This window comes from Cebus imitator, unplaced genomic scaffold (genome assembly GCF_001604975.1).
Source record: "Cebus imitator isolate Cc_AM_T3 unplaced genomic scaffold, Cebus_imitator-1.0 Scaffold38, whole genome shotgun sequence".
Lineage (NCBI taxonomy): Eukaryota > Metazoa > Chordata > Mammalia > Primates > Cebidae > Cebus > Cebus imitator.
The window spans coordinates 1,888,803-1,916,468 of record NW_016107353.1 but is presented as its reverse complement, the minus strand read 5'-3'; the positions used below and the strand labels follow the sequence as shown (position 1 = coordinate 1,916,468).

At 49.1% G+C, this 27,666-nt stretch overlaps 1 protein-coding gene and 1 long non-coding RNA gene across 24 annotated transcripts in view; both read left to right on the top strand.

Annotated features, from left to right (window-relative positions):
- PLEKHA6 (pleckstrin homology domain containing A6) overlaps positions 1-12,252 on the top strand; it is a 163,919-nt gene extending 151,667 nt beyond the window's left edge. For 18 of the 23 annotated variants that reach the window (XM_017525386.2, XM_017525381.2, XM_017525388.2 and 15 more), the window contains 6 exons: positions 284-460; positions 2,070-2,237; positions 2,313-2,446; positions 2,942-3,087; positions 7,518-7,641; positions 8,356-12,252. In XM_017525386.2, coding sequence (XP_017380875.1) covers positions 284-460; positions 2,070-2,237; positions 2,313-2,446; positions 2,942-3,087; positions 7,518-7,633 — 741 coding nt within the window. In that variant the 3' untranslated portion in view covers positions 7,634-7,641; positions 8,356-12,252. The remainder of the gene's footprint in view (positions 1-283; positions 461-2,069; positions 2,238-2,312; positions 2,447-2,941; positions 3,088-7,517; positions 7,642-8,355) is intronic. The other 5 variants (XM_017525382.2, XM_017525401.2, XM_017525402.2 and 2 more) reach the window with 3 other exon arrangements.
- A 6,934-nt stretch (positions 12,253-19,186) lies between these two features.
- The window catches only part of LOC119470696, a 17,185-nt gene continuing 8,705 nt past the window's right edge, over positions 19,187-27,666 (top strand). The window contains exon 1 of the long non-coding RNA XR_005199638.1: positions 19,187-19,385. This is a non-coding gene — a long non-coding RNA (uncharacterized LOC119470696). The remainder of the gene's footprint in view (positions 19,386-27,666) is intronic.

Sequence of the window (27,666 nt, the reverse complement as noted above, 5' to 3'; positions counted from 1 at the left end):
TTGGTCAGGCTGGTCTTGAACTCCTGACCTCGTGATCCACCCACCTCGGCCTCTCAAAGTGCCAGGATTATAGGCGTGAGCCACCGCGCCCGGCAATGATCTCATATTTCTAAATAAGGTTACACTCTCGATACCTGGGGTTGGTACTTGGACATACCTTTGAGGGATCACTGTTCAGCCCACTACAAGCAGACTTCCTGTAGAAGGTAAATGTTAAGGGTTTGGGATGGAAAAGCTGGGTGGGCAATAAGGCACTTGTCAGAGCTCTGTTTTCCCATGGCAGCAGGAACGCCCCAAGAGTGCTGTGTTCCCTGGCGAGGGGAAGGTCAAGATGAGCGTGGAGGAGCAGATTGACCGAATGCGGCGGCACCAGAGTGGCTCCATGAAGGAGAAGCGGAGAAGCCTGCAGCTCCCGGCCAGCCCGGCCCCCGAGCCCAGTCCCCGGCCAGCCTACAAAGTGGTAATGCCTTCCCAGCTACCCACAGGCGTGAGCCTGGCATCTGCCAACACTGCCCACTCCCAGGGCATGGCCAGTCTGGGCTTGGGGGGTTTGAGAGGAAAGAGAGGGGAAAGGACCCAAGCTGGGCAGCTGGGAGAGCCGGCGAGGTCTCTCCTCCACCGGCAGAAGAGTCCTTCGAGTGTTGACTTTTTCTTGTTTAAGGAAAATAACTTACAAAAAGGAATGCCTTAATTATTTTTGTTGAAATGAATTATACAAAATTCACTTAATAGAGAATAGTACCGAATTCACCACGTGGAAACAGCTGTCACTGGCCAGGTGTAGTGTCTCATGCCTGTAATCCCAGCACTTTGGGAGGCTGAGGCAGGCCAACATGGTGAAACCCCATCTCTATAAAAATACAAAAATCAGCTGGGTGTGGTGGCACAGCCCTGTAATCCCAGCTACTCGGGAGGCTGAGGTAGAATTGTTTGAACCCGGGAGAAGGAGGTTGCAGTGAGCTGAGATCACACCACTGCACTCCAGCCTGGGCGACAGAGCGAGACTCCGTCTCAGTAAATAAATAAATAAATATTTTAAAAATAAAAATAAATAGTCATCACTTATACATGTTTCTGGAGCACCTCCTCTGTTCCTAGCATTGGGCTGGCTGCTAGGAAGATAATCACAGTAGCTCACCATCGCATGGCACAATATCATCTACAAACCCCTTTCATGTTACTTTATTTGATCCTTGTAACAACATTGGGTTAGGAATTATTATCCCTGTTCTGCAGATGGGGAAACTCTTTTCTGCAGAAAAGTGAAGAGAAATGAAAGGGTTCCTGGGCTACACAGCTGTTACGTACAGAGCTGGGAGTGGCCCAAGTCATCGTTTCACTTTTCTTTCTACTAAATTTTAGAAATATGGAAAAATTATGACTTGTAAGTCCTGTCCTCAACAGCTTACATTCTAGTTGATGGATTAGAACTCCTATCATGTGAAATCATTAGAAGTTAGCCAGGTGTGGTTGGCTCATGCCTGTAATCCTAGCACTTTGGGAGGCCAAGGTGGGAGGATCGTTTGAGGCCAGGAGTCTGAGACCAACCTGACAACAATGCAAGACCCTGTCTCTATAAAAACATGTTTAAAAACTATCTGGGCATGGTGGTGTGCACCTACAGTCCCAGCTACTTGGGAAGAGGCTGGGATGGGAGGACTCAAGGCCAGGAGTTCGAGATTACAGCAAGCTATGATTCTGTCACTGTACAGCAGGAGCGACAGCAAGACCTTGTTTCGTAAAAAATAAAAAGAAGAAATCAAAACAAGTCACATTAATTCAACTGCCCAAAATACACAGCACAGAATGTGAATACAGGGTAGGGCAGGATGGGGAACGGCAAGAACTGACAAGAGATGTTGCTGAGAAGTCACCTCTAGGGCCTAGCGCGTGGGCAGACTTTGGGCCAGCAGAAAGGAAGGAGGATAGTTCTGCAGTGGGGTGCGGTGGGAACAGTGGGGTGGCAGCTGGGTCAGGCGGGCTGGGAAGGGAGCGGAGGACAGGGCATGGTTAGAGCTGCCGGGAGGCCTGGGTAGCTGTGGTGCCATCATGGCACTGGTGTCCCCTAGGTGCGCCGCCACCGCAGCATCCACGAGGTGGACATCTCCAACCTGGAGGCAGCCCTGCGGGCAGAGGAGCCTGGGGGGCGGACCTACGAGACACCCCGGGAGGAAATCGCCCGGCTTCGCAAAATGGAACTAGAGCCCCAGCACTATGATGTGGACATCAATAAGGAGGTGAGTGGAACCAGGAAGGGCTGGAGCAGGAGACCCTGGGAGGGGACATAGATGGTGACCCCAACCCCTCCATAGCTCTCCACTCCAGACAAAGTCCTCATCCCCGAGCGGTACATTGACCTGGAGCCTGACACTCCCCTGAGCCCTGAGGAGTTGAAGGAGAAGCAGAAGAAGGTGGAGAGGATCAAGACGCTCATTGCCAAATCCAGGTAACCGTCTGGGAGAGCCTCTACTTCCTCTGCCCACCCTGGCACCTAGGACACCTGGGCCACTAGAAGTCGCTGAGGGCACAGAGCCTCCCCAGGGGAGAGCACATTGAGGTGGTGGCTCCAGGCAGCAGCAGGGCCCAGCCACCAGCAGAGGCAGGGATGCGGCCGTCGGGTGCTGGTAAGACCTGCTGGCTCATGCACATCACACCATCAAGACAAAACCGAAGGCTCGCCCTCTGCTGATTTCTTTCCCCTTCCAGGCTGCCCTAAATGCTCACTTGAACCTTTTAATTCATTTGAGAACATTGAGGGAAGGGGTCCCAACCTGTGTTTTTCCAGGGTCCCATTCACTCCTAGCGACAGCCTTGCTGGGAACCAGAGACTGCACATTCACGGGTCCCTGGCCCTCCCTGCCAACCTCAGTCTGCAGGCCCCCACAAGCCACTTGGACCATCCTGTCCCTCCCTCCATTTCTGTGTGTCTGTGCCTCTTCAGTATGCAGAACGTGGTGCCCATCGGCGAGGGGGACTCTGTGGACGTGCCCCAGGACTCAGAGAGCCAGCTGCAGGAGCAGGAGAAGCGGATTGAAATCTCCTGTGCCCTGGCGACCGAGGCCTCCCGCAGGGGCCGCATGCTGTCTGGTGAGAGGGGCTGGGCCTCGCTCCACCCTGCCAGGGAAACCAGCAGACCAGGTGTAGGGGAGGACGCGTGGCACTGCTTCGGGGGGGCAGGAGCAGAGAGGTATCAGGTTGAGGAGATGCTCCTGGAGGTTGAGATGAGCATCTATTGAGCACCAGGTACTGTGCTAGGCTCAGGGAGGTGCAAAGGGACCAGAGTTGCTGACATCCAGGAGCTCAGAGCTGGGATGATGCTTACAGTCACTGCAGGGAGTCATGGCCGGAAGCCATGCAGAGCACGGGAAGCCATTCTGCCCGGGCAGGTCAGGGAAAGGCGCAGAGAAAAAATGATAACTGAGTTTGACAGAGAAAGGTAAAAATATTTCTCAGTTGCAGGGAGAGGGCCAGCTATTCCAGAGTGTCCTTTCATTTCCCTTTCTTGCTGCATGCAAATAGGAAGAATCAAAAAAGATGGTGCAGGCAAAGAGTTGAGAGTGATACAATGAGCACCTTGGCTATTGATCCAAACCCACCTTTCTGCTAAGAAAAGGTGACTGCGAGGAGCTGACCTCACACTGATGCAAAGGCTACCAGGTCCTGGCTAGAGGCTGATAGGGTTGAGACCAACAGGGTCAGCTTCTACTCAGCCTGAGCTACCATCCCAGAATAGATGAAAATGTTGTTGATCTTTTAAGAATGAAAGAGAGTCTATATGCATGGGAAAATTCAAGAGAAAGGAGAGACAGTGGGTAAGTCAAGGAGCCTAGGAAACTGTTCTCCTCCTCAGGATGAAGGTGCTTAGGATAGAGAAGTAGAGTGAGAGTGAGAGCTTCGAAGCCCGCGGTTAGAGGAATGATTCGGAAGGGGGAGCCATAGCGGGAGACAGCATTGGCAGAGAGGAGCGAGAGCAGGTGTCGGGCCTCAGGTACAGCAGCCCAGGCAGGAATCGGGCCGGGAGCAGGTCAGAAGCGTGGCTCAGAACAAAGTGGAAAGGCTGGTGTTTCATGTTGGTGATTAAGGAGGGTGCACATTCTGGTGCTCTGAGGTTCCATTTCCTCATCTGTGAAATTCAAATCAAAATTCCTGCCTCCAGTTCTGCTGGTGTGAGGATCGGAAACAATGTGTGCCGAGCACCTAGCACAGTGCCTGGCATTCAGCAAGTGCTCAATACATGCTCACAGCTGTAGTAGTGGTGACAGTAGCAGTAGCACTGTGATGCTGGTAGTTGTAGTTGAAATAGCAATAGTTGAAGTAGAAATAGAAGCTATTTGTCATTTTGCTAATTGTTTTAAATATGGATGTTTTCAGAAGCCAGAAGATTTTAGCTACGGCAAAGAGGATTTAAGTAAGCCTTAACGAAGAACCTTCTGCCAGTTAAGGTGTCATGGACTTTAGCATGGGTGGCCAGGGAGAGACTTGGAGGTATTTCAGGGAGAGGCTGTCTTTAGGCTGGAGCTGAGGGGAAGAGAAGGGATAGCTTCAGAGAGCCCCATCCTGCAGCCAAAAGGCAGCAAAACCAGTTTGGCCACAAGGAAGCAGGCCTCTGTTGAACCTCCCTGTAGTTTAGCTGCAAAATGAACTTGAACCTTCCAAAGATCAGATTCCACATGCTCTGGGCGAAAGGCCACTTCCTGTTTTCAAGGGTTACAGAGACAAGGCTGGTCTAAAAACTTTGCTCTGCCCCAGCCCCAGCCCCCGGCCCTCCCTACTAGTTCCTTAGCCAAAGATTCCATGAAAACAAAACCTACCCAGCCTATCCGATTTCCATCTTATCAGGGTCTGTGTGCTGAAACCAAACGGTCACCTTGCTTTTGCCAAAACCTCAACTATTTAAAAAAATGGCTGTGGCAGGGCCAGACCTCAGACTTAGCCCACCGTCCCAACTGCCCCTGGCCTGTGGCCCACCTCCTCAGAGCTACAGCCCTGCCAGGCACAGCAAACCTGGTCCTGGGCACGTACAGGGAGGGCACAGGTTCACACCCTGGACACTGTGTGTGTGGCAGTGCTGGGCACAGGTCATGCGCACAGTGTGCAGCGGGTACAGCGTGTAGAGTTCAGTGCCGCGTGTGGCATGTGGCGCGGGCAGAGTAATCAGTGAGGAATGCTGTCATGCTTGCAAATTCACCCAGTGCGTGCAGACTCAGGTATGTAATATGTGGGAAGTTGTGACATTTTTGAGTGTGTACGTGTGGCATGGATGTCATGTGCAGTGTCTGGATCTGGTGATGTTTGTAGATACACGCATTTATTTGTGTGTATTCAAGTGTGCAGTGTGGGGGTGGAGGAAATGTTGGAGTACAAATGTGGGAATGTGTGCATCTATGCAAAATTTCTAAGGATGTTGTGTGGAGACCCATTACTTGTGAGTCCAGCTAGTATTTGGTAAGCCCGTGGAGCATAAATGTACATGTATGCGAGTGTACAATATATCAGTGGAGGTTGTGTTTATGAATGCATGTATTTACGTGTGACTGGCTTTTCTGCAGTATGGGAAATGATAAAGCGTATTTGTGTATATGTTGTGTACAGTATATATATTGCAATATGGTGAACGTAGGTCCGTGTGCACAGGCTGGGAGAAAGCACAGTGTCGTGAATGTGAGTATGTGTGACTGATTGCTGCACGCACATGGTACTTGTGAGTGCACACCTTATAATATCGCAGCATATGTGAATTTTAACTATTTTGATGAATCTATTTCTAATATATGTGGAGTATTTTTCTGACTTCTTAACAAAGTTCTGTTTTCATAGGACCTTTTCTTGCTCATGATTATCATTATAAATATCTTTATTTTGCTGATCTCTGTTAAAGGAATGCCCGTAGGGGCTACAGTGGACATAGATCTGTTTGTAGCTATGCTAAATATTCCCCAGCTGTCACGCTTTTAAAGCTGTATGTCTGCTTTTTATAAAACATTTTCTTTCCTCAGTCATGCTTTCTTATAGATGTCAGTGGGCCTCCCAATTTCTCCGTGTCTTCGAATTTTCCCATTTCTAATCTCCCCTGGGCTAGAAACCCAGCGAGTCAACACCTATTAGAACTGTGTATAAATAAGAGTAACTGGACTCATGAGGGGTCCCTATGAGTAAATTATGAGGGCTTCACTGCATGCCATGGAGGCTGTAACCTCTGTGTTGGCTTCCCTGAGATATCTTTTGCTTCGTTTTTTGTTTTCTTGGCTGTTTTAGAAGCTGAGACTGCTCAATGACTAACCCTTGGGTCGGTGATGTACATATGCACACGAATGTGTGTTTGAAAGTGTTTGTGGGTGTATTTGCACGTGAAGTTACAAGTGTTGGCTCACATGGAAGGGCACAGGCTTGGAAATACACAAATACACATATCTGAGCCTTGTGCAATGAGCATAATGGTATGGTGTTGCCACTTACCATGCACAAACTTGCGTATAGGCAGACAACTTCACATCCACGTGAGAGCTACGTGTGTTCCACGCACATGTAGGTGTGTTAGATATGTAATTACAGGAGCCACCTTGGCCCTTTCTCTTGCACAGAGGGTAGGGGAGGTGAGGTCCAGGGTAGGGTGGGGATGAGGGTGGGAAGTTCACTGCTGGGACCCCTCTCTTGGAGGAAGTGCAGTGTGACCCTGGCTGAGGTCTGGTTCCTTTCTGAGCCTGAGTGAGTATGTTGTCTCTGCCATCCTCCTGCCTCGCGGCTACAGTGAGGGTCTGGAGACTGCATAGAGCTTGTCCCCAGTAATCAGTCCCTGCTTCTCATTGTCCTTCCACTTTGCTGTTCTTAACATGGAATAATAATGATAATAGAGTAAAATCTCATTAATTCAAACATCACTTCAGGCTTGTCTCGATTTGCTCAGGGGTGGACCCAGGTTTGTCTTTACTGGACTGATGAAAAGCGGGTCTCAAGTGTTAGCAGGGAACATGTTTACAAGCCGTGGCTGTGCCAAGTTAACAGACCTCTCTTTAAGTTTATCAGAAGTCATTGGTTAACATGGTTAACCATGTTAAATGGGGCCCGATGGTTTGGATTAGTACGATTTTACGGCACTAATTTAGTGTGATTTTACTGCACAATGATAACGATTAATATCATTATCATTAGTGACATCGCCGTGTATAAGGTGCCACTCCCTGGTTCTATCTGCACAGTAGCGGAGAAGTGTGTGAATCTCCCCACTGTGTGAATGGGAGGGGAGCTCTTGGCCCAGAGAGGGCCTGGCCTTACAGTCACACTGGTTCTCAGCAGAGCCTAGATTCCGCCAGCTCTCCTCTGGGGCCTCACACTCTCCTCAATGGCGCCCTGGGAACGAGGACAGCTTGGCCTAGCTTGAGCAAGCTCCAAGCTCAGCGCTTTCTCTCTGCTTGCCTCCCTGCCTCGCTCCCCGCCTGGGGAGGGGCTCGCTTGCTCTGGGTGCCCACCCTCCTCCCCCACCCACCCCCATTCACCTCCCTGTTCATTTCTGTTTCCAGTGCAATGTGCCACCCCAAGCCCTCCCACCTCCCCTGCTTCCCCGACTCCTCCAGCCAACCCCCTGTCGTCTGAATCCCCACGGGGCGCCGACAGCAGCCATACCATGCGGGTCTGAGCTCTGACGTAAGCACTTTTCTACTGTATTTCATCCACCTGGGGAGTGGGGCCCCTTCCTCCACCCCCATTAAGCCATCTATGCCCTCTCATTTTGGTATTGCTTCTCCCCTACCCCAGCGCCCTATGCCACTCCTCCCCACCATCCATCCATCCATCCATCCATGCATCCATCCGTCTGTCCGTCCATCCATCCATCCGCCCATCCATCCAGCTTCCCCACGCAGTGCTGGGCTGGAGCCGGCTGGCAGGGCTGCCTCTTGGATGTTGTAATGCCCATGGCCTTTGCTTCTCCAGAAGCAGACAGGGAATGGAGCCGAGACCTCACCTGTCTGCTCTCAGGGAAGGCTCTTCCCTGACACCTCACCCCTGTGCCTCCTGTCTGCTGACAAGCTTTCCATCTGTTGAGATATACAGATGCAGAACCTTCAGAAGCCCCCAAAAGCTGTTTCTCCACTCCCAGATCTTATTATAATTTAAAATAACATTGATAACTACAGCCAAATTCTGTGAACCCTTCCCTTCCCCAGCCCACAGCTGCTCATTCTCAGTCAAGTAGAAAAAAACAATGACTTCCTTTCCTTTGTTCTCCTCTCAGGTTGAGGGACCTGGGTGGTTTCTGCCAGGTTTTTGCAGGATGAGGCTTCTTTCTCCAGGGGAGGTTGGCTGGAGTCCTTGCTCCTCTCTGCAGCCCTCTTCTCACCCCATTTCTCTTTTCTCTAGTGCAAGCCCTGGCTGAGGCCAATGCTGTGAAGCTCCACAGAGCCACGTTCTGAAGCCGTCCTCTGCCCACCTGGGGTCCTGGCTCCCCATCCTGGCCCCTTGCCCCTGCACTCTCATGGGAATGCCGCAGGGAGCCAGGCTGGGGCCATGGGCTGCTGCCGAGAGCGTGGATGCCTGGGTGTCCACACACCCACCACGCCTAGCCCTGGAGCCCTCACTACTCACACAGTGGTCCTGGGCCAGGGCTGAGATGGCAGTGGAGAGTGCCATCCTTGCTGATGCCCAGGTCACAGGGAGCCTCAGCCTGGCCCTGGCTGGGGTTGTGGTGACTCCAGTGGAATATTCCCTGATGGGGGACATGCCACGGTGGAGAACATGCCCGTGGCTACCTTAGGTCAGGACTAGAGGTGAAGAGGAGATGGACACTGCCTCTTGGAGCCAGCCTGACATCAAGAACAGCACCTGTCATCACCCCTATCCTCATCAGCCCCACCCTGCTGCCCCAGCTGGACCCAGGGCTTCGACACAAACCCAGTGCTTTGCTTATGGGTGCTCGCTGGGATCCAGTGAAGACTGACCACCCTGCTTGAGCCAAAGACAAGGTGATGAGAGATGGGGAGAGGCTACTGGCTCCCAGAGGAAACAGTGCTGGCTGTGGCTAGAGAAGAGCAGGTCTGTGCAGCGTCTGAGGGCAGGTTGGGAAGGGTAGCAGAGCGTTAAAGACAGAAGGAGAGAGAAAGAGAGAGAGATCCTCAGAGTGGGAGGAGGGGGAAGCAGCGGGACACGTTGGCAAGTAAAGTGGGAAAGAGGGAGATTGGAAAGGGGGTATCAGATTGGTTTCCCCAGGTGGAGCCTTAGGCTAGTGCCCGGTGCAGTGCCAGACCGTCACCTCTACTCCTCCCACCTCGTTCCCAGGAGGACCCACCAGTGGAGCACCTGGCAGCCTCAGTGGAGATGCTTGGTGTGGGGATCAGGGTGAAGGGGGTTGAATAGCAACTGCCTGGGAGATGGCTGTAGTAGGTCTGCACCTGGCGTCTGCCTCCCCGTCCTGGGGTAAGGAGCAAAGAGAAGGACTTGTCTTACGCAGGGTGTGGTCAGCTTCAGGGACTTACCTACCCAGTTCCATGATATTTCTTGCCCTGTTCCCCCTGGAATGTGCAGTGGGCCAGCTGGGAGCATGCCTTGAGGAGAGGGGGTGAGGTCAAAATCTGGGAGGCCAGATTCCAGGACCCTCCCCCATCCCAGGCATCCCACACGAGGACTGGCTGAGGCTAGGCACTCTCACAATCCACCTGCCCAGGGAGGCCGGTGGGGGAGAGACAATAAGGCAAAGTGAATTCTTTCTCGGCTCTACCCACCTGGAGATGAGTGTAGCCAGAGAGGAGGACTTAGCGAAGCTGAAGACGCCCTGGCCCCTCGGCCTTCTGTCTGCTAGAATTGCCACCCAGAGGCTTCAGCCTGACCTCCAGCAGTCCCAAGAACACCTACTAATTCCTCTCCACTCCCTCATGGCTGGGACAGTTACTGGTTCATATGCAAGTAAAGATGACAGTTTACTCAACAAATATTTATCGAGCACCTTTTATGTACCAGGCACTGTTCTAGGTGCTTAGGATATTCTCATGTTTCTGAGGGATTACAGCCCGGGAGGCGCCCAGCGATCTTCACTTCTAGCAGGTTTTGTAAACGTGACCCTTGGCTCTATTTCCCATCTTCACAGTTCAAGCACCCCAAACCTGCCCTTTCTCCCCTGCAGACTGGCAGGTGGGATTGGCTCCCAGGTCATCTCCTCTCCCTCTTTCTGCCACGCCTTTCTCCCTCCACAGGAAACAGGCTTTTCAGGGCCTTCCATGCCTGCCGCTTTGTCCGTCTCTTTTTTTTTTTAAGTAATATTTTTTAGAAATACATGTAAAATACCAAGAAATAATGTCTGCACCTCTGCCACCTCTCTCTCACCTCTTATTTCATAAAGCTGGCTCTTTATGTTGCTTTACATGCCTTAATATATGTTTTATGGAGATTATACATATTATAGATCTATCTATGTAATCTATTTGTTTGGATGTCTGATCTTTTCCTGCAGCTCCCGCCCAGGCCCGTTTTTCCTCTCCCATATTTTCCACATCGCTCCTCGCATATCAAGGCCATACCCCTTGCCTTTTTGATCCAAAGAAGGGGAGAGGAAAGACTTATTTTAAGACAGATCTATTTTATGCTTTTGTTTAAAAAAAGCAAATCTATTTTCAAAATGTGCAATGTCTGAATGGAATGGGCACATGAGGTGAGGAGATGAGGTACCTGTCTTGAGGTCCCAACACTGTGCCCTTCCCTCTGCCACAGTGGCTTCCTGCCACCCTCTTCCCCAGTCAGGAAAGGGCTGGTCCCCAGAGCTCACCCAGAGAGCATCTTGCCAAGGCAGGGCATTCCCTTGAAGTTCTGGTCTAAGGATTTGATTACACTGTCTGCTCCTGATGACCCTCTGCGGTTGTCAGGCATGAATCCTTTGGAAGGAACTGTTTGCCGAAAGAGACCCATGCAGGCATGCACCCCAGATGAGCTGCTAGACTACCCCTCTTCATCAGCTGCTGGAAAGGGCAGACAGTAGAATGGCAGCTTATACCAAACGCCAAGGATGTTAGTCTACGAGGAGGTGTGAATCCCAGAGGAGGCGGCTTGGGATCCTCTGGGCCATCCCTGGTCCTTCAGCACAGACACGTACGAGGTCCTTGGGCCTGTCACACTCCTCTTCACTTGATCCCTCTCTGTCTGGGTCACATCTATGACATCCCCCCTCTGCACCCTTTCTTTCTGGGGGTGTACCAAAGGGATGATACTTCAGTCTGGCATCCAGACTGCAAAATCAGCTTCTGGGCTGAGGAGGGTCCTACAGACAAGGTGACAACCTCACCCAAGAAACCCCAGGACTTTACCCCGGCAGGCTGCCACTGGAGCGCCGAACTAAGCCAACTCAGCCTTCCAAACTGCTCGGCCTTTGTCAACCGTCAAAGTGGGCAAAGGGGCTCCGGCCTTGCAAGGATTTGGGCAGGATAGAAGTCTTTGTCTAGATCTGAAATCAAGGGTTTGGGAATCTGGAGCAGAGCCCCTGGCCAGCGTTTGAAGCCTGGCCTCCCACCTGAGGCATTTACTGACACCCTGTCGCCAGCCTGGAACATTCTGCTCTGAATGAACAGAGCCCAGATGGGGCCCAGGGCTAAGTGACCCACCTGGGGAAGCTCTGATTATTCATCCAGGGCCTTCTCCATTAGCACCTTACCTCCATGATCAGTAACCAAGAGGCTGTAATCAAATACCGCTACTGTCACTTTGAAGATTTTCTGAGGTTGCAAGCGACATACTTGCTCTCCTGCCTTTTGGAGAGGCATGTTCTTGGGCAGGGCTGGTTACAGCAAGAGGGAACCAATTCCTTTTCCCTTTAGGCACCCTCCACCTGGCAGCTCTTAAAACGAAGGAAAAATAGTATACACACACACACACATATATGTATATATATATATATATACACACATATATATCTATTTATGCACATATTGGGGCCAATTTTATTTGCTAGTATTAGACAATAAACCATACAAGGACATTTATGATCTCAGTGTCTTTATTTAGTATAAAAGTGACCTTAGAAGGAGGGTGACGGTTAGATAGATGGAATCTCTGTCAGGGGGCAGACAGCTGTAGCATCCCCTTAGCATCTTTCTAGCCAATGACCCACCTCCCCGGGAGGAGGGGGGTGTCCTGACGGAAACAGGTGAGAGTTTGCTTCCTCCTTTCAGCAGCATTCTTTTTAGATTTAGGTACTAAAGAATCCCAGTGAGTTCTGCATTTGTATCTTGCAAGTTTGTATAAACTCAATACAGGAAATAAAATGAATGGTTTGTAGATGCGGTGTGTGTCTCCTACTCTGTGTCCGCCCTCAGAGTGTGTGGCAGCTTATGGGGTTGGCAGGAAAGGGGAATGGGGGCGGGGGAGTAGGCTGGGTGCAAAACGTATGATCTCTTCTTCCCCCATGCCTTAGCCTGCACTCCACGGCCGCCATCCCCAGGAGCTGGGGAAGCGCTGGTAAGCTGCCAACGCCAGCATCATCGTTTCCGTCCAGGTGACCCCAGGTTAGGGTTTGTCCCAAGATTCTGTATAATGAGAGTATCAGATGCTTCAGGCCCTGGCACCTTCCCTTGGTTTGACTCTGAGACAAAGGGTAAGACAGGAGAAGAAAATGAATTCCCAGCCTTTCTTGATCGCTACACAATGCGCTATATTGCCACTTTACACGAAGGCGTACAATTTGGTGGGAAGTATGAGACCACCCCAATTCTCATGCAGCCTCAGCCCCTTTGGTCTATTTCTCCTGGCAGGTATTTAGTGGTTATTGGGCACTGACGCTCAGTATGAAGGGCTTTACCAGCGCTTCTCAGTTTGGAATCTTACCGTGGGGAACAAGAGTCAAGAAGCCTGGCAAATTGTGTGGGGTGGGTAGTGGGAGAGAAGAAGTGCCCCTGGGAGGCTGGCGGGCTCACCTCGGCTTCTGCAGGTTGTCTGAGGGAGGGCTGGCTCAAGAAAAAGTGAGAAGGGGAGATGAAAAAGCAAGCTTCCTCTCATTCCTGATCTTACACCGGCTTGGCTTTCATGACTGAAGCTGAACAGAGACACCTGTTCCCGAGTCTCGCTCTGTCACCAGGCTGGAGTACAGTGGCACAATCTCGGCTCACTGCAACCTCCGACTCCCTGGTTCAAGCGATTCTCCTGCCTCAGCCTCTCAAGTAGCTGGGATTACAAGCACACACCACAATGCCCAGCTAATTTTTGTATTTTAAGTAGAGATGGGGTTTCGCCATGTTGGCCAGGATGGTCTACCATCTCCTGACCTCGTGATCCTCCTACCGCCTTGTGATCCACCTGCCTCAGCCTCCCAAAGTGTTGGATTTACAGGCGTGAGCCACTGTGCCCAGCACCTGTTCCCATTTCTAACGGCTAGTATGGGGGTGGTCATTTTAAAAATCTGACTCTATTTTGTATTTTATCACATCCCCAGGATGATGTCCTTTGTGAACCAGGGAGATCTGTGACCAGATATGGGCTCTAGGGGAGTGCCTGGATCAGAGGCTTGGGTAGGGGGCTGAATATTGGAGAACTCATCACTTTCCAGAGGGGCTGAGCCTTTATCTGCAGCCTCCGTCTGGGCCAGAGCCAGTGGCAAGGGATTGGGGAGGAGGTGGAATGTGAGACCACGGAGCACCAACGGGCATCACTGCATCCACCAACACGGGCTGGCTCCTCCTCTCAATGGATGATGAGGGCTGGTGCCTGCTCCACTCTCTGCCCAGATCAAGCCAGGTTGGGATTTGCAAAAAGGGGGCAGTAGCTGAGGAAATGTAAATGAAAATGCAACTAGCAGAATGCCCTTTAAAGAGTGGCGCTCTCTGGAGGCCAAGGCACGTGAATCACGAGGTCAGCAGTTCAAGACCAGCCTGGTCAAGATGGTGAAACCCCGTCTCTACCAAAAATGCAAAAAATTAGCCGGGCGTGGTGGTGGGTGCCTGTAATCCCAGCTACTCAGGAGGTTGAGGCAGAGAATTGCTTGAACCCGGAGGCAAAGGTTGCAGTGAGCCAAGATTATGCCACTGCACTCAGCCTGGGCAACAGTAAAACTCCGTTTCAAAAAAAAAAAGGAGCAGTGCTGTGTAACTGCATGATCATTTATTTATTTTTGAAGACAGGCACGCAGGCTCAGGCAGGCAGCCAAGCCTCAGACCCTGCTGCTACCAAGGAACTAGGGCCACGCCACGGCCCCCTCCTCATCCCAGCCTCACCTCATTGCTGAGACTAATAAGAGAAGGTGGCATGTCACCCTTAATTCCTGGCCCTAGCAAGATGCCCCTTGCTAGCCACATGAAGATTTGGACAAGTCACTAAATTCTTGAGTCTCAGTGTCCTTATCTGGAAAATGGATATATTAAACCATCTTATAGAACTTTCAAGAAAGGGAAATGAGAAAATGGATGAAAATCACTTTGAAAACTCCAATTTACTTCCAAATATGAGGGGGTGGAAGTGGTGAGGTTGCAAATGCTCCCTGGCCACCTGAAGGGGCATGATGTGGGAAGAGGGAGGAGGTTTGCCAGGAACCCTCCTTTACTAGCTCTATAGCCTTTGCTGGAAGACGTCACCAGGGCCCGTGCTGTCGCTGGAGTGTCCCTTCTCTGCCAGTCCTGCACCTCCAGCCCAGGGAGTAACACACTACCCCACCCCTTTCTCATATGGCAGAGTCATGAGACTGGCCTCGGGTCAAGGACTAGCCCCAGCCTTCCAGGGCCTGCGTATCCTCTTCCTGGGGTTGTCCCTGTGGAGGTCCCTCTCCAGAAGGGTGAGTTGTGGGCACCCCCTCTGGGCTCAGCTCCAGTACCCAGAGAATCATGCCAGGAGGGTCCAGTTTCATGAGCATTTAATTCGCCTGAGCTCATAGGTGGGTTTCATGGCTGGAGGTGGGGGAAGGGAGAGGCATCCCCAGCTGCTATTTTATACACCTGTGGGAGCAGTTTAGGACCACAATTTGAGATGACAGTAGAAGTCTTTCATATAATAGCATATTAACAGTATACTAATAATAATGTGAATAACAATAGTAATTATTACAACTATACAGTAATAGCAATAGCAGTGATTCATTAAGAGCTTACTATGTGCCAGGTACTTGGTTCTATGCCCCTCATATGTATTTGCTCACTAATCCTCATCCTCTATATCAGTCGTAAGTACTATAATTATCCAAGAAGCTGAGGCACAGAAAGGATACATCAGATACCTAAGGCTTCACGAAGCTAGGATGAACCTTTTAACCTACCAGTGGTTTCCATGGGGATGATACTGGCCCCTAGGGGTATTCAGTTGTCTCAAGAGTGCAAAACTCTTGCTGGCATTTAGTGACTATAATGCACAGGACAAATTTCCGAAACAAAGAATTGTCCCATATCCTGCACAACTTTCGAATGTGCAACTGAACTAAACAGGTATGATCGACTTACGACCTATGCAGCTTATGACCATTCGACTTTACGACCACAATCGCTAGCCGTGACTGCTCCGCTGTAGATTTTTGGAAACACTACAACATTTTGATGTGTATCAAGAATATCGCTACCGCCTGGGAGGCTGTGACGACAAAGTGCATGAATGGCATCTGGAAAAATTGTGTTAAGCGCTATGTTAATGATTTTAACGGATTTGACAGTGAAGATGAACTTGAAACGATTCGGGAAAAAATAGGAAAACTTGCTAAAGACCTTTCTTTGGAGTGTGAAATGGAAGATGTCGAAGAGTTGCTAGACAAAGAATTCGGAGAACTTACAAATGAAGAGCTAATCAAACTGGAAGAAGAAAGAGTGGCGGAAGAAGAAAGAAGAGAAGCAGAGAAAGAGGAGGAGGAACCAGAAAGAAAGTTCACCGCTAAGGGATTATCAGACGGTTTATCTTTACTGAATAAACTTCTTATACATTTCGAAGCAATGGACCCAAACATCGAACGATTTGCAAGGATTGAACGGATGGCGCACAATGTGTTTCATTCGTATCGTGAAATTTATGAAGAAAAAAAGAAACATACAATTCAGACAAAGCTCACCATGTTTATGAAAAAACCAACTCCGGTAACCCCAACTGCTGCCTCAGATGACAACATCAATGATCTGCAGCCAAGCACCAGCAGCCAATAAAATGTTTCATACATGTTTATTTATTTTGATATGTTTTGCAATTGGGAAAATGTTTCCTATGGTATTTTTTACACTTGTATTTTGTATTTTTGTATGCACCTGTATTTTGTAATTTTGTGTGTTTTGCAAATATTAAACCAGTTGTACTGGTAATGCAGTGTTTTACTTAAACCTGACGAATGTAAAAATAAGAAACAAAATGGTGTAGAGATGATACAAATGGCATAAAATGAACAAAGAAAATTATGATATATAACAATAATGAAAGAAAATTGTGATAAAATATGACTTAAAGATTTTTATAACATCATTTCACAGTACTGTACATACAGCCTACTCAACTTACGACCAAATCGTGTTACGACCGGTCTGTAGGAACCAATCATGGTCGTAAGTCGAGCACTAGCTGTACCAGTAAAAGTTGGTCATATTTCAATTGACAGCAATACCAAAAAGTTTTTATAAGCTTTTAAAAATAAATTTCACAAAAACTCAGAAAGTTAGGAGATAGTTATTATGGAGGAGAAACTTAAAATGAATAAAGGCATTGTCTCAAAATTATTGAATAATCGACTCCATGCATTGTCTACATAGAGGATTATAAGATTCCGACTGCTGTGTATCTGATTGAAAACAGTTTCTATCACTAGGTGATACTAATTGACTGAAAATATTTAACAGAGACGTGAGAGAACCAGTCATGAAAGCAGAGATACTTGAGATACAAGAGATCTCACTGGGTCTCCCTAATAAAGGTTTTAGAGTTTATTCCATATTATTGCCATCCTTTATATGTTTAAAGTGTTTTGCAGCTCAAGGATGAACACCAATGTTGTCACAATTATGTATGGAAATGTTGTGTTCTGTCTTTACAACACCGTCCCAGGGGTCCATGTGCAATTCCTCTAAACCGTTATTATCTTCTTTTTCCTTCCCAAATCCATCCTCTATCCCTCATTTCCCATGGGAAATATATGGTCTCTAAGGCCTTTTAAGATCCCGGAGACTGAATTTTGCCTTAACACTGACGCATTTCAAGACAGAGGTCTATGTGTCCATGGTACGCCATAGCGACCCCATTCCACGGGAGCTATTTTGACAACACACAAACACATAAGTCCCAGGTCCTTTCCATGCACAGCGTGCATCTATATTATCTCCACCTTGTGTTCTCTAATTTGCCTTGCTGTGTTATCCCTATTTCCATTAAGATGCTTTCCCTCTCTTACATGCACGTACATCTGGTATGTTATTACTTGCCTAACAGTTTCTATTCTATTTCACTTCCTGCTACTCTTTCACTTTCTTGCTTGTGTGTGATTTTTGTTTTTACATAGAATGGCTCATCTTCTATCTCTCTTAAATTCAAACATATATTATGCGTAGGTGCAAGCAATCTGCCTGTTTCATTTATGTCTTCTGGTAAGTCTTGCCTAAGCATTTATATATTGAAAGACATTCTGTTTTATCATAAGTTATTCTTTTTTTTTTTTTGAGATGGAATTTCTCTCTTGTTTCCCAGGCTGGAGTGCAGTGGTATGATCTTGGTTCACCACAACCTCCACCTCCTGGGTTCAAGAGATTCTCCTGCCTTAACCTCCCGAATAGCTGGGATTACAGGCATGTGCCACCATGCCCAGCTAATTTTGTATTTTTCATAGAGATGGGGTTTCTCCATGTTGGTCAGGCTAGTCTTGAACTCCTGACCTCAGGTGATCTGCCAGCCTCGGCCTCCCAAAGTGCTGGGATTACAGGCATGAGCCACTGCACCAATATAATAAAAAAAAATAACATTTAAAAAATTATGTTAGCTTTTCTTATGTTTTGTTGTTGTTGTTTGGTTATTTTTGAGACAGGGTCTCTCTCTGTTGCCCAGGCTGGAGTGCATGGCTTGACCACGGCTCATCGCAGCCTCTACCTCCTGAGCTCAAGCAATCCTCCTACCTCAGCCTCCCCAGTAGCTGGGACTACAGGCAGGCACCACCACATCTGGCTATTTTATTTTAGTTTTGTAGAGACAAGGTCTCTACAAAAGGTCTCTCTCTCCCAGCCAGGCGTGCTGTCTCTGGGAAACCTACCAGCGTGACCTCTGGAGCCAGGGGCTGGAAGCTGCTGTGCTGGCACCCTGGGGCAGCAGGTAGGGCGGGTGTGGCTCCCCTGCTCTCCAGCAGGTGGGGGTTGCTCAAGGCCCACAGGTAGCCAGAGGCTGGTGCCCAGAGGATCCCTTTCCCATCCCGGGCTCTTAGAACTGGGTTGCCACAAAGGTGGACTCAGGAAGCCTCTGCCCATTCAGACATCTTTCCCCACAACCATCAAGGTCTCCAGTGGCCCTGGGGGCCACTTTCCTGCTCAAACCACTGAGCCCAAACCCCTCGGCTCAAGCAATCTGCCTGCCTTGGCCTCCCAAAATGCTGGGATTACAGACATAATGCATTTTCAATGCCAGGTCTGTTTGCATTTTTTAAATGCTGTATGTAGATTAGTCCTATCATCTATGAAATTCATTTCTTCATGACTGGAGAGAGGAGACATTGCAGAGTGGATGCTGGCTCTCTTGTCGTTGAGAGCCACTGCTCTGAGACAGGAAAAAGGATGTTAGGAACTAACTGTCCCTTCTTTTGCAGGCCCAGAGGACGAAAGGACGAATCTCTGTCTACATAGCTGGTGGGTAGACTAGAACCAGGCCCCCTGAATCGTCCAGTCCTGCCCCAAGCCCAAATTCAGGGCTCTGTCTTTCATAGCTCAACCTCACAGTCAGTCCAAAGCTATACACAGCTTGGGGGAAAGGAGATCGAAGCCCTTCATGTCTAACTTCCCCCATGGCGCTTTTGCCATTGATTTAACCGGATCTGGCGGTGCCATTAGGTCATCAACAGGCTTTGCATAGTCGCTCATCGCCTCCCAGCGCCTAGTAAGTGTAATAGCAGAAAGCAAAAAGCTTGACTTTCAAAATGAATTTAGTACATTCCCAAAGAGATGCGTGGATGCCAACTCTTCCCACACCACCAAACCAAGAGAGAAACCTGAGCACCCCCTAGATCCCTATGCTTCCGTATACAGTCTAAGTTTTGAGGGGCAGATGAGAGACGCAGAACACACGGGCACCTGCCTGGTGTGCGGGGGGGTGGGGCCCGGGCTGGAGAGGGAGTTAATGATTGGCCACAGATTCATTTCGCAACTTACCAAGGGTCAGCTTCCCGTGACCATGTACCAGCTGAGTCCTCTGGGCTACGCTCCACTTGCCCGCTTCCACCAGAAAGGCCCCCCAGGCTGAGTGCGGCATGATCTCCATCACCGAATGGCAGAGTGAGTGGGGGGAGCGGGGTTGCAATGGGCTATCTGGTCTAGGCTCCCTGTCGGCTCGCTCTCTCTCCCAGCCAGGCTCCCTGTCTCTGGGAAACCTACCAGCGTGACCTCTGGAGCCAGGGGCTGGGAGCTGCTGTGCTGGCACCCTGGGGAAGCAGGCAGGCTGGGGTGTGGCTCCCCTGCTCTTCAGCCAGTGGGGGTTGCTCAAGGCTCACAGGTAGCCAGAGGCTGGTGCCCAGGGGACCTGGCAGGTTCCCCAGTCACACTGACCCCTTTCCCATCCCGGGTTCTTAGAACTGGGTTGCCACAAAGGTGGACCCACTAGGCCTCTGCCCATTCAGACATCTTCCCCCACAACAATCAAGGTCTCCTGTGGCCCTGGAGGCTTCTTATCAGAAACTAAACTCCACTTCCCTGCCCAAACCACCATACCCTCCATCCTAAACATCCTTCCCCTTCTTTTGGGGAAGAGGAAGGGAGGAGGTCTTGTAACAGGTCGGGGCAATGGGAAGAACTGTGGCTCTGAGGGCTTCATTTGGGTGAGTTACTTAAAGCCTCTGAGCCTTGGTTTTTCATCTGAGAACTGGTGACAACATTCTTTTGTTCACTCAACAGATTTTTCTCTGCTGTGTGCCAAGCGCTGTACTGGACATAGAATGTCCAACATTAAATGAAACAGCCTCCCTGCTTACATTCTAGAGAGGAGAGACAGGTCATTAACAGAAAGAAGTATGGAGGGCTGGGTGTGATGGCTCATGCCTGTAATCTCAGCACTTTGGGAGGCCGAGGCGGGCGAATCGCAAGGTCAAAAGATCGAGACCATCCTGGCCAATATGGTGAAACCCCATGTCTACTAAAAATACAAAAATTAGCCAGGCACGGTAGTGCATGCCTGTAGTCCCAGCTACTTGAGAGGCTGAGGCAGGAGAATCTCTTGAATCTGGGAGGCTGAGGTTGCAGTGGGCTGAGGTCGTGCCACTGCACTTCAGCCTGGGGACAGAGCAAGGCTCTGTCTCAAAAAAGAAAAAGAAAAAGAAAGAAGTCCGTAGTATATTAGAAGATAGTAAGTTCTCCAGACGACAATAAAATCAGAGGAGGCTATGGAGTTCAAGGCAGGAGGAGTTGCTATTTTATATACAGCGGTCAGGGAAGGGCACTATACAGAGGCCTATAGGAAGTGAGGAAGCAAAGCCGAGCAGCTCTCTGGAGAGATGTTCCAGGAAGCAGGGACGGACAGCGCAAAGGCCCTGAGCATTAGCCTACTTGGTGTGTTTGAGCAGCAACAAGGAGGCGGGTGTGCCTGGAGCACAGTAAAGAGGGGGAGAAGCTTAGGGGTTGAGGTCAGGGAGGTCGCTGAGATGACCTTGGTTTTATTTATATAAGATAAGAAATGATTGGAGGGTTTTGTGCAGTGCTGTGATATGTTCTATTTCTGTGTTTAAAAGATCACTCTGAGTACTGGGTAGAGAATAGACCGCGGAGGTGTGAAGGCAGCAGCAGGGAAGCCAGTTCTTTTTTTTTTTTTCTGAGACAGAGTCTCACTCTCTCACCCAGGCTGGATGCAGTGGCACAATTTCTGCTCACTGCCATCTCCACCTCTTGGGTTCAAGCGATTCTCCTGCCTCAGCCTACGGAGTAGCTGGGATTACCGGCGGGCACCATCACACTTGGCTAATTTTTGTATTTTTAGTAGAGACGGGGTTTCACCACGTTGACCAGGCTGGTCTCCAACTCCTGAACTCAAGTGATCCACCCACCTCGGCCTCCCAAAGTGCTGGGATTACAGGCATGAGCCACCGCGCACAGCCAGGGAAGCCAGTCCTGTGTGTGCGAAGGTGGCGGAGTCGAAGGTGTTAGCGGGGTATTAGTGGGGCGTGGTCCACGTGGAACCTGCCTTGAGGAAACTGCTGAGGATTTGCTGACGGATTGGATGTAGGGTGTGAGAGAAAGAAGACTCAAGAATGCCTTGTAGATTTTTTACCTGTGCAATGGGAAGGGTTGAGTTGGGGGGAAAGCAGAAGTTGGGCTTTAGATGCGTCGAGTTTGTTTGTGCTGTTAGACCTCTGGGTGACATGTCAGGTAGGCTGTTGCGTATGCGAGTCTGGAGCTCCAGGTAGAGGCCTGGGCTGGAGAGAAGAAGGTGGGAGTAATCTGGGTATCCATGTTCTTTAGGACCATGGGTGTCCATGAGAGGGCAGGCACAGTTTCTCACCGCCCCACCACTGACATTTTGGGGCAGGATAATCCTTTGTTGTGGGGGCCTGTCCTGTACCTTACAGGACATTGGCAGCATCTCTGGCCTCTACCCACTGCATACCAGTAGCACCCCCCAGTCCAAGTCGTGACAATCAAAAACGTCTTCAAACATTGCCAAACATGCCCTGGGAAAGACATTCACTTCCTGCCCCCTCCCCCCTACCATCCCCTCACCCCAGGTGAGAACCATGAACCTGGTGAATGACAGTATGGAGAGAGGAGGGTTGGGTCCTCAACCCAGTGGCACACTGACACTTTGTTAAACCAAGTAGCCTTCAAGTAAACATTCTCTAACCAAATGTGATAAGCAAGTCCTGTGAGAGAGAAATGAGGGATTTAGGTCAGGGAACAAAGTGGACCAGCTTTCCCTGAGCAACTGACATTTCAGTTGCGATCTGAAGGATGAGCATGCATTGTCAATAACAAGTGAGAGGGAGGGGAGTGCAGGCCAGGAAACTGCATCTACCAAGGCCCTGAGCCAAGACGGCTCACACGGAAGCCGTGGAGAGCAGTGTGGTTGCAGCGTGGCAGGCAGGAGGGACGGTGGCAGGAGAAGAGGTGGCCAGGCAGGGCCTGTGAGCCGCGGTGTGGACGAGGGGGCTCTGTTCCAGTCTTAGCTCAGTGGGCGGCTGTGAAGGAGTCTAGGCCGTTTGCTGACATGATCAGGTTGCATGTTTTGCAAGACCGTTGAGCGCTTTGTGGAGGAGGACTGGGAGGGTGCAGGAATGGAGCAGGAGGCTCTGCAAGAGTCCAGGGAAGAGATGATCGTGGCCAGGAAGTAGTGGTAAGAATGGAGAGAAATGGACAGCTTTCAACATGTATCTTGGAAGAAGAAAAGAAAGCTTAGCAGCGGATTGCATGGGGGAGGGGTGGGCTTTTGCCTTAAGTGGTGGGGTGGGCGGTGGTGACATGTTTACTCATTTGGGGAAAACCAAGGGAGCCACAAGCTGAAAGAAGGAAGATAAATAGCCCAGTTTGGGATCAAGATTAGCCCAGTTCAGGATGGCTGAGAAAAAGCCAGGCAGAGATGCCAAGTAAGCAGCTAGGTGTGAGTTTCACAGCCCAAAGAGAGGCCTGGACTAGAAAAACATCAATGTCATCAGCCTACAAAGGATGTTTAAAGATGTGAGAGGCTGGGTGTGGTGGTTCATGCCTGTAATCTCAGCACTTTGGGAAGCTAAAATGAGAGGCTCGCTTGAGGCCAGGAGTTCAAGACCAGCCTAGACACCTTGCAAAACCCCTGTCTCAACAACAAAAATATTTAAACCAATTTTTAAAAATTAGCTGGGCATGGTGGCCATGTACCTGTAGTCCCAGCTACTCAGGAGGCTGAGGTGGGAAGATCCCTTGAGCCCAGGAGTTCAAGGCTACAGTGAGCTATGATTGTGCCATTGCACTCCAGCCTGAGCAACATAGTGAGATCTCAGCTTTAAGACAAAATTTAAAACAAAATAAACACATGAGGGTACATGTGGAAATAGAATGAGAAGAGACGTGAGCTCAGTCAGGCACAAGCCCTGTGCAATTCAAATCCCAAGAGGAGGAGAGAGACATAGGAGCTGGCAGAGGAGACAGAGAAAGTGCAATTCGAGCAGTAGGAAGAAAATCAAGAACGTGCTGGACACAAGCCAAGAGAAAGGCTGTTTCAACAAGAGAGTGGCCGGCCTCTGACAGATGAGGGCTGACACCTGCCCATTGGATCTGGTAACATGGTGGTCATTAATGGCTAAGACAAGAGCATTGCCGATGGAAGTGGACTGGACTGTGTTGGTTAAAGGCACTTTCTATTTCTTGTTTTGTTTTTTGTTTTTTTGTTTTTTGAGATGGAGTTTCACTCATGTTGCCCAGGCTGGAATGCAATGGTACAATCTCTGCTCACTGCAACCTCTGCCTCCTGGGTTCAAGCAATTCTCCTGCCATAGCCTCCCAAGTAGCTGGGATTACAGGTGCCTGCCACCTTGCTGGCTAAGTTTTTGCATTTCTAGTAGAGAAGTGGTTTCACCATGTTGGCCAGGCTGGTCTCGAACTCCTGACCTCAGGTGATCCACCCACCTCGGCCTCACAAAGTGTCGGGATTACAGGTGTGAGCCACCTTGCCCACCCAAAAAGCACTTTTTGGAGCTTGAGACTAGGTTTAAACTCTGCTTCTGCCAGCTGTTGTGTACCCCCCGGGCAAATGACTTAACCTCTGTGTTTCAGTTTTGTTTGTGAAATGGGGCTAATAGTGGTACTTACAATACAGATAGTTATGAAAATTAAATGTGTTAATATGCTTAAAGCATGTATGTGCTTAGACTGTGCCTGGCACAGTGTGTTCATTATAGTATCAATCATACTGTTAATTTCAAAAATCGAACGGAGGCTCTTCCTCTCCTTATTTCTCTCCTTCCTCTTCCTGAACAATTCAGTCTTAAAGCCATTAGATGGAACACACAGAAGGGGGTGCCCAGAGTGGGGTGTTAGAAGCCCAGCAGGGTGAGAAGGGTGTTCACACTAGGGGTGGCCTGGTGCAAAGCGTCATCAGTAAGGTAGGGTGACAGGCATCCCCTGTAGGGTCAGGGATGGGGTAGTCTGGAGCCTTTCTTTACTACGTTAGGAGTAAAGAGACATCAAAAATGGAACAAATTGGCATCGTGCACCCCCTACCGGGATGCAGTGAGGAAAACACAGCATCACATCTTGTGCTATTTCTGCCCAAGGTGTATAACCTGAATCTAGCCTTGAGGAAATATCCAACAAACCCAAATGGAGGGATGGCTACAGAATTATTGGCCTGAATCTTCAAAAGTGTCAAGATCATGCTAAGGAAAGACTTAGGAACTATTCCAGAGAGTTTAAAGAGACATGATCACTAAATGCCACACAGAATAATGAACCGGATTCTTTTGCTGTAAATGATACTACTGGGGTAACTGATGAAACAGGAATGGAGTCTGAAGGTTCGAAGAAAGTCACATATCAATATTAATTTCCGAGTTTTGATGGTTTTAGTTAGCTGTCTAGGAAAAGTTTTTGTTTGTTTGTTTGAATAGGTTTTTGGGGAACAAGTAGTATGTGGTTTTATGAATAAGTTCTTTAGGCTGGACCTGGTGGCTCACACCTGTAGTCCCAGCAATTTGAGAGGCCAAGGCAGGTGGATCACTTGAGATCAGGAGTTCGAAATCAGCCTGTCCAACATGGCGAAACCCCGTCTCTACTAAAATTACAAAATTAGCCGGGCATGGTGGTGCATGCCTGTAATCCCAGCTACTCGGGAGGCTGAAGCAGGAGAATCGCTTGAAGCTGGGGAGGTGGAGGTTGTAGTGAGCCAAGATCATGCCACTGCACTCCAGCCTGGGTAACAAGAGCAAAACTCCATCTCAAAAAAAAAAAAAAGTAAGTTCTTTAGTGGTGATTTATGAGATTTCGACGCACCCATTATCCAAGCAATGTACGCTGTACCCAGTGTGTAATTTTTAATCCCTCAGCCTCCTCCCATCCTGTCCCCTGAGTCCCAAAAGTCTATCGTATCATTGTCATGCCTTTGCATTCCTCATAGCTTAGCTCCCTCTTATGAGTGAGAACATACGATGTTTGCTGTTCCATTCTTGAGTCACTTCACTCAGAGTAACGATCTGCAGTTCCAGCCAGGTTGCTGTGAATGCCATTATATATTCCTTTTTATGGCTGAATAGTATATCATAGTGTGTGTGTGTGTGTGTGTGTGTATCAGTTTCCTTATACACTAGTTGATTAATGAACATTTGGGCTGGTTTCACATTTTTGCAATTGGAAACTGTGCTGCTATAAACAGGCATGTGCAAATAACTTTTTCATTTAATGACTTCTTTTCCTCTGGGTGGATACCCAGGAGCGGGATTGCTGGATCAAATGGTAGTTCTACTTTTAGTTCTTTAAGGAGTCTCCACACTGTTTTCCATAGTGGCTGCTCTAGTTTGCATTCCCTCCACTAAACAGCAGTGTAGAAGGCTCCCTGTTCACCGCATCCATGCCAACATCATTTTTTTTTTCCTTTTTTATATTATGGCCGTTCTTGCAGGAGTAAGTGGTATCACATTGTGGTTTTGATTTGCACTACCCTGATCATTAGTGATGTTGGGCATTTTTTCAAATGTTTGTTGGCTGTTTGTATATCTTCTTTTGATAATTGTCTGTTCATGTCCTTAGTGTCCAGGAGAATTTTTAAAGATCACACCAAAACATTCAAGGGTGATGAGGTATGAGGCGGCAGCTACTTTCAAATGGCTCAAGAAGAATATTCTTTGTGCTGTACTTGCAAGTCTTCTGTACATTTGTGATTGCTTAAACAAAAGAAAAAAAAAGGGAAAAGGAAAAAGGAGAAAAAAAGCCAATGATGTTCTGAGACTCGCTGCACGGCCTGGGGCCAGAAGAACTCATCTGCCTGCTCCAAGAGACATTGTATCCTTGGAGCTGCAGCGCTTTCTGGAGAAAGAAAGATATTGGACCTGGCTTTTCTTAACACGAGCTACAATCGAGGAGTCTGGGAAGCCTGGCTTGTCTATATCAGGTGACCGCGGGCTCTTGGAAGCAGTTCAGGAGCTGCAGAGCAAGGGGCTAAACAAGGACACCAGTGCAGCCATCAGTGTGCCTTACCAGGGAGACCTAAAGCTGGTCTCTGAGGTCTGGGGAGGTCTCCACTTCTCACTAGGTGGCCCCCGGAGGGCCAGGCCTCCCTGAAGTTACCTTGACCTCCCAGCTGTTTTCAGCTGGGTGAAAGCATGACAGCGAGACCGCCTCCAGCAGAGGGCGCGCTGCCAGATCTCTCTGCCTGGATCATGGGGACCTTGCCCGGCAGGCACGCCAGTCACTCCTGGGGGCATCTGTATGACATCCCCACCCTCTGCTCTCTCTGCCATGGTTGCTGCCTGAAAAGAACTTTAGGAGCAACCTTTGGCTGGGTAACTTGACCAAAATCACTAAGCTACTCCAGAAGCAAGAGGCAAAGGCAGGATGGAAACTTGTGTGTGAGAAACCCGCTTTTCTGTGGGGTTCTGTGTCTCACAGAGCGCTGAGAGCACTAAGTGTGGCCCATAAGGAAGGCTGCCTCCATCACAGGAAAGTCCTGGAATTGCACCTGCCCTTAAAGAAGAGTGTAGAACAGGTGGAAGAGAGATAACCATGCCAGCCAGCAAATCACTGCTGCAGAAGAAGGAGGAATACAGGAGAATGGACATCGCATGTGAATGTGAGAAACTTACGCTGTTTCTACAAAATGAGTATGAGGCTGTTCTTAAGTGCGTACAGGATGAACATACAGATAGTTTGACAAAACAAAATGAAAACCCAATAAAATGTGCACATCGTGTTTCCACACAAATACACCTACCGAGGAGGAGGGAAGGGTGTATAGTCAGAGCTGAAATGAATGACAGATATTTTTATGGCAGGTGGAAGCCAACAACAGATATTTTATAACAAGCATAAAAACCTAAAACACCTTTATCATTTGGGTTAAAGAAAGGCGACTGTGCTTTTCCTCCATAGTATTCCGACCTACACAGAATTTTCATGGTAATTCAGACAGACGTACTTCTAGATACTCAATGTTGTCTCTGAGGATGACAATGTTGACAGAACACACCTTCATCATGACCCACAGGGGTGATATTCTGCTGAGCTGTCCCAGCTTCTGAGAAATTTAATTCGGGCCAGCAGGAGGAGGTAGAAGTAGGGAATGAGCCCACATAGATCGTGAAGGCTTGTCAGGAACACAAGGAATCAGTTTTGAGTAGAAAATAGATTCTGGGCAGCTGGGTGATATGTTGGGAGAAATGAAGTTACACCGTGTCCCAATCTTACTGAATCAGTAAGACTGACATGATACCAGACTATGAGCTGAGCAAGGTTTCAGTCTGTAGTTTGAATGCTACATCCCATCATTGTTTTTGTTTTTGTTTTGTTTTTGTTTTGAGATAGATGGAGTCTTGCTCTGTCACCCAGGCTGGAGTGGCATGATCTCGGCTCACTGCAACCTCCACCTCCCAGGTTCAAGCAGTTCTCCTGC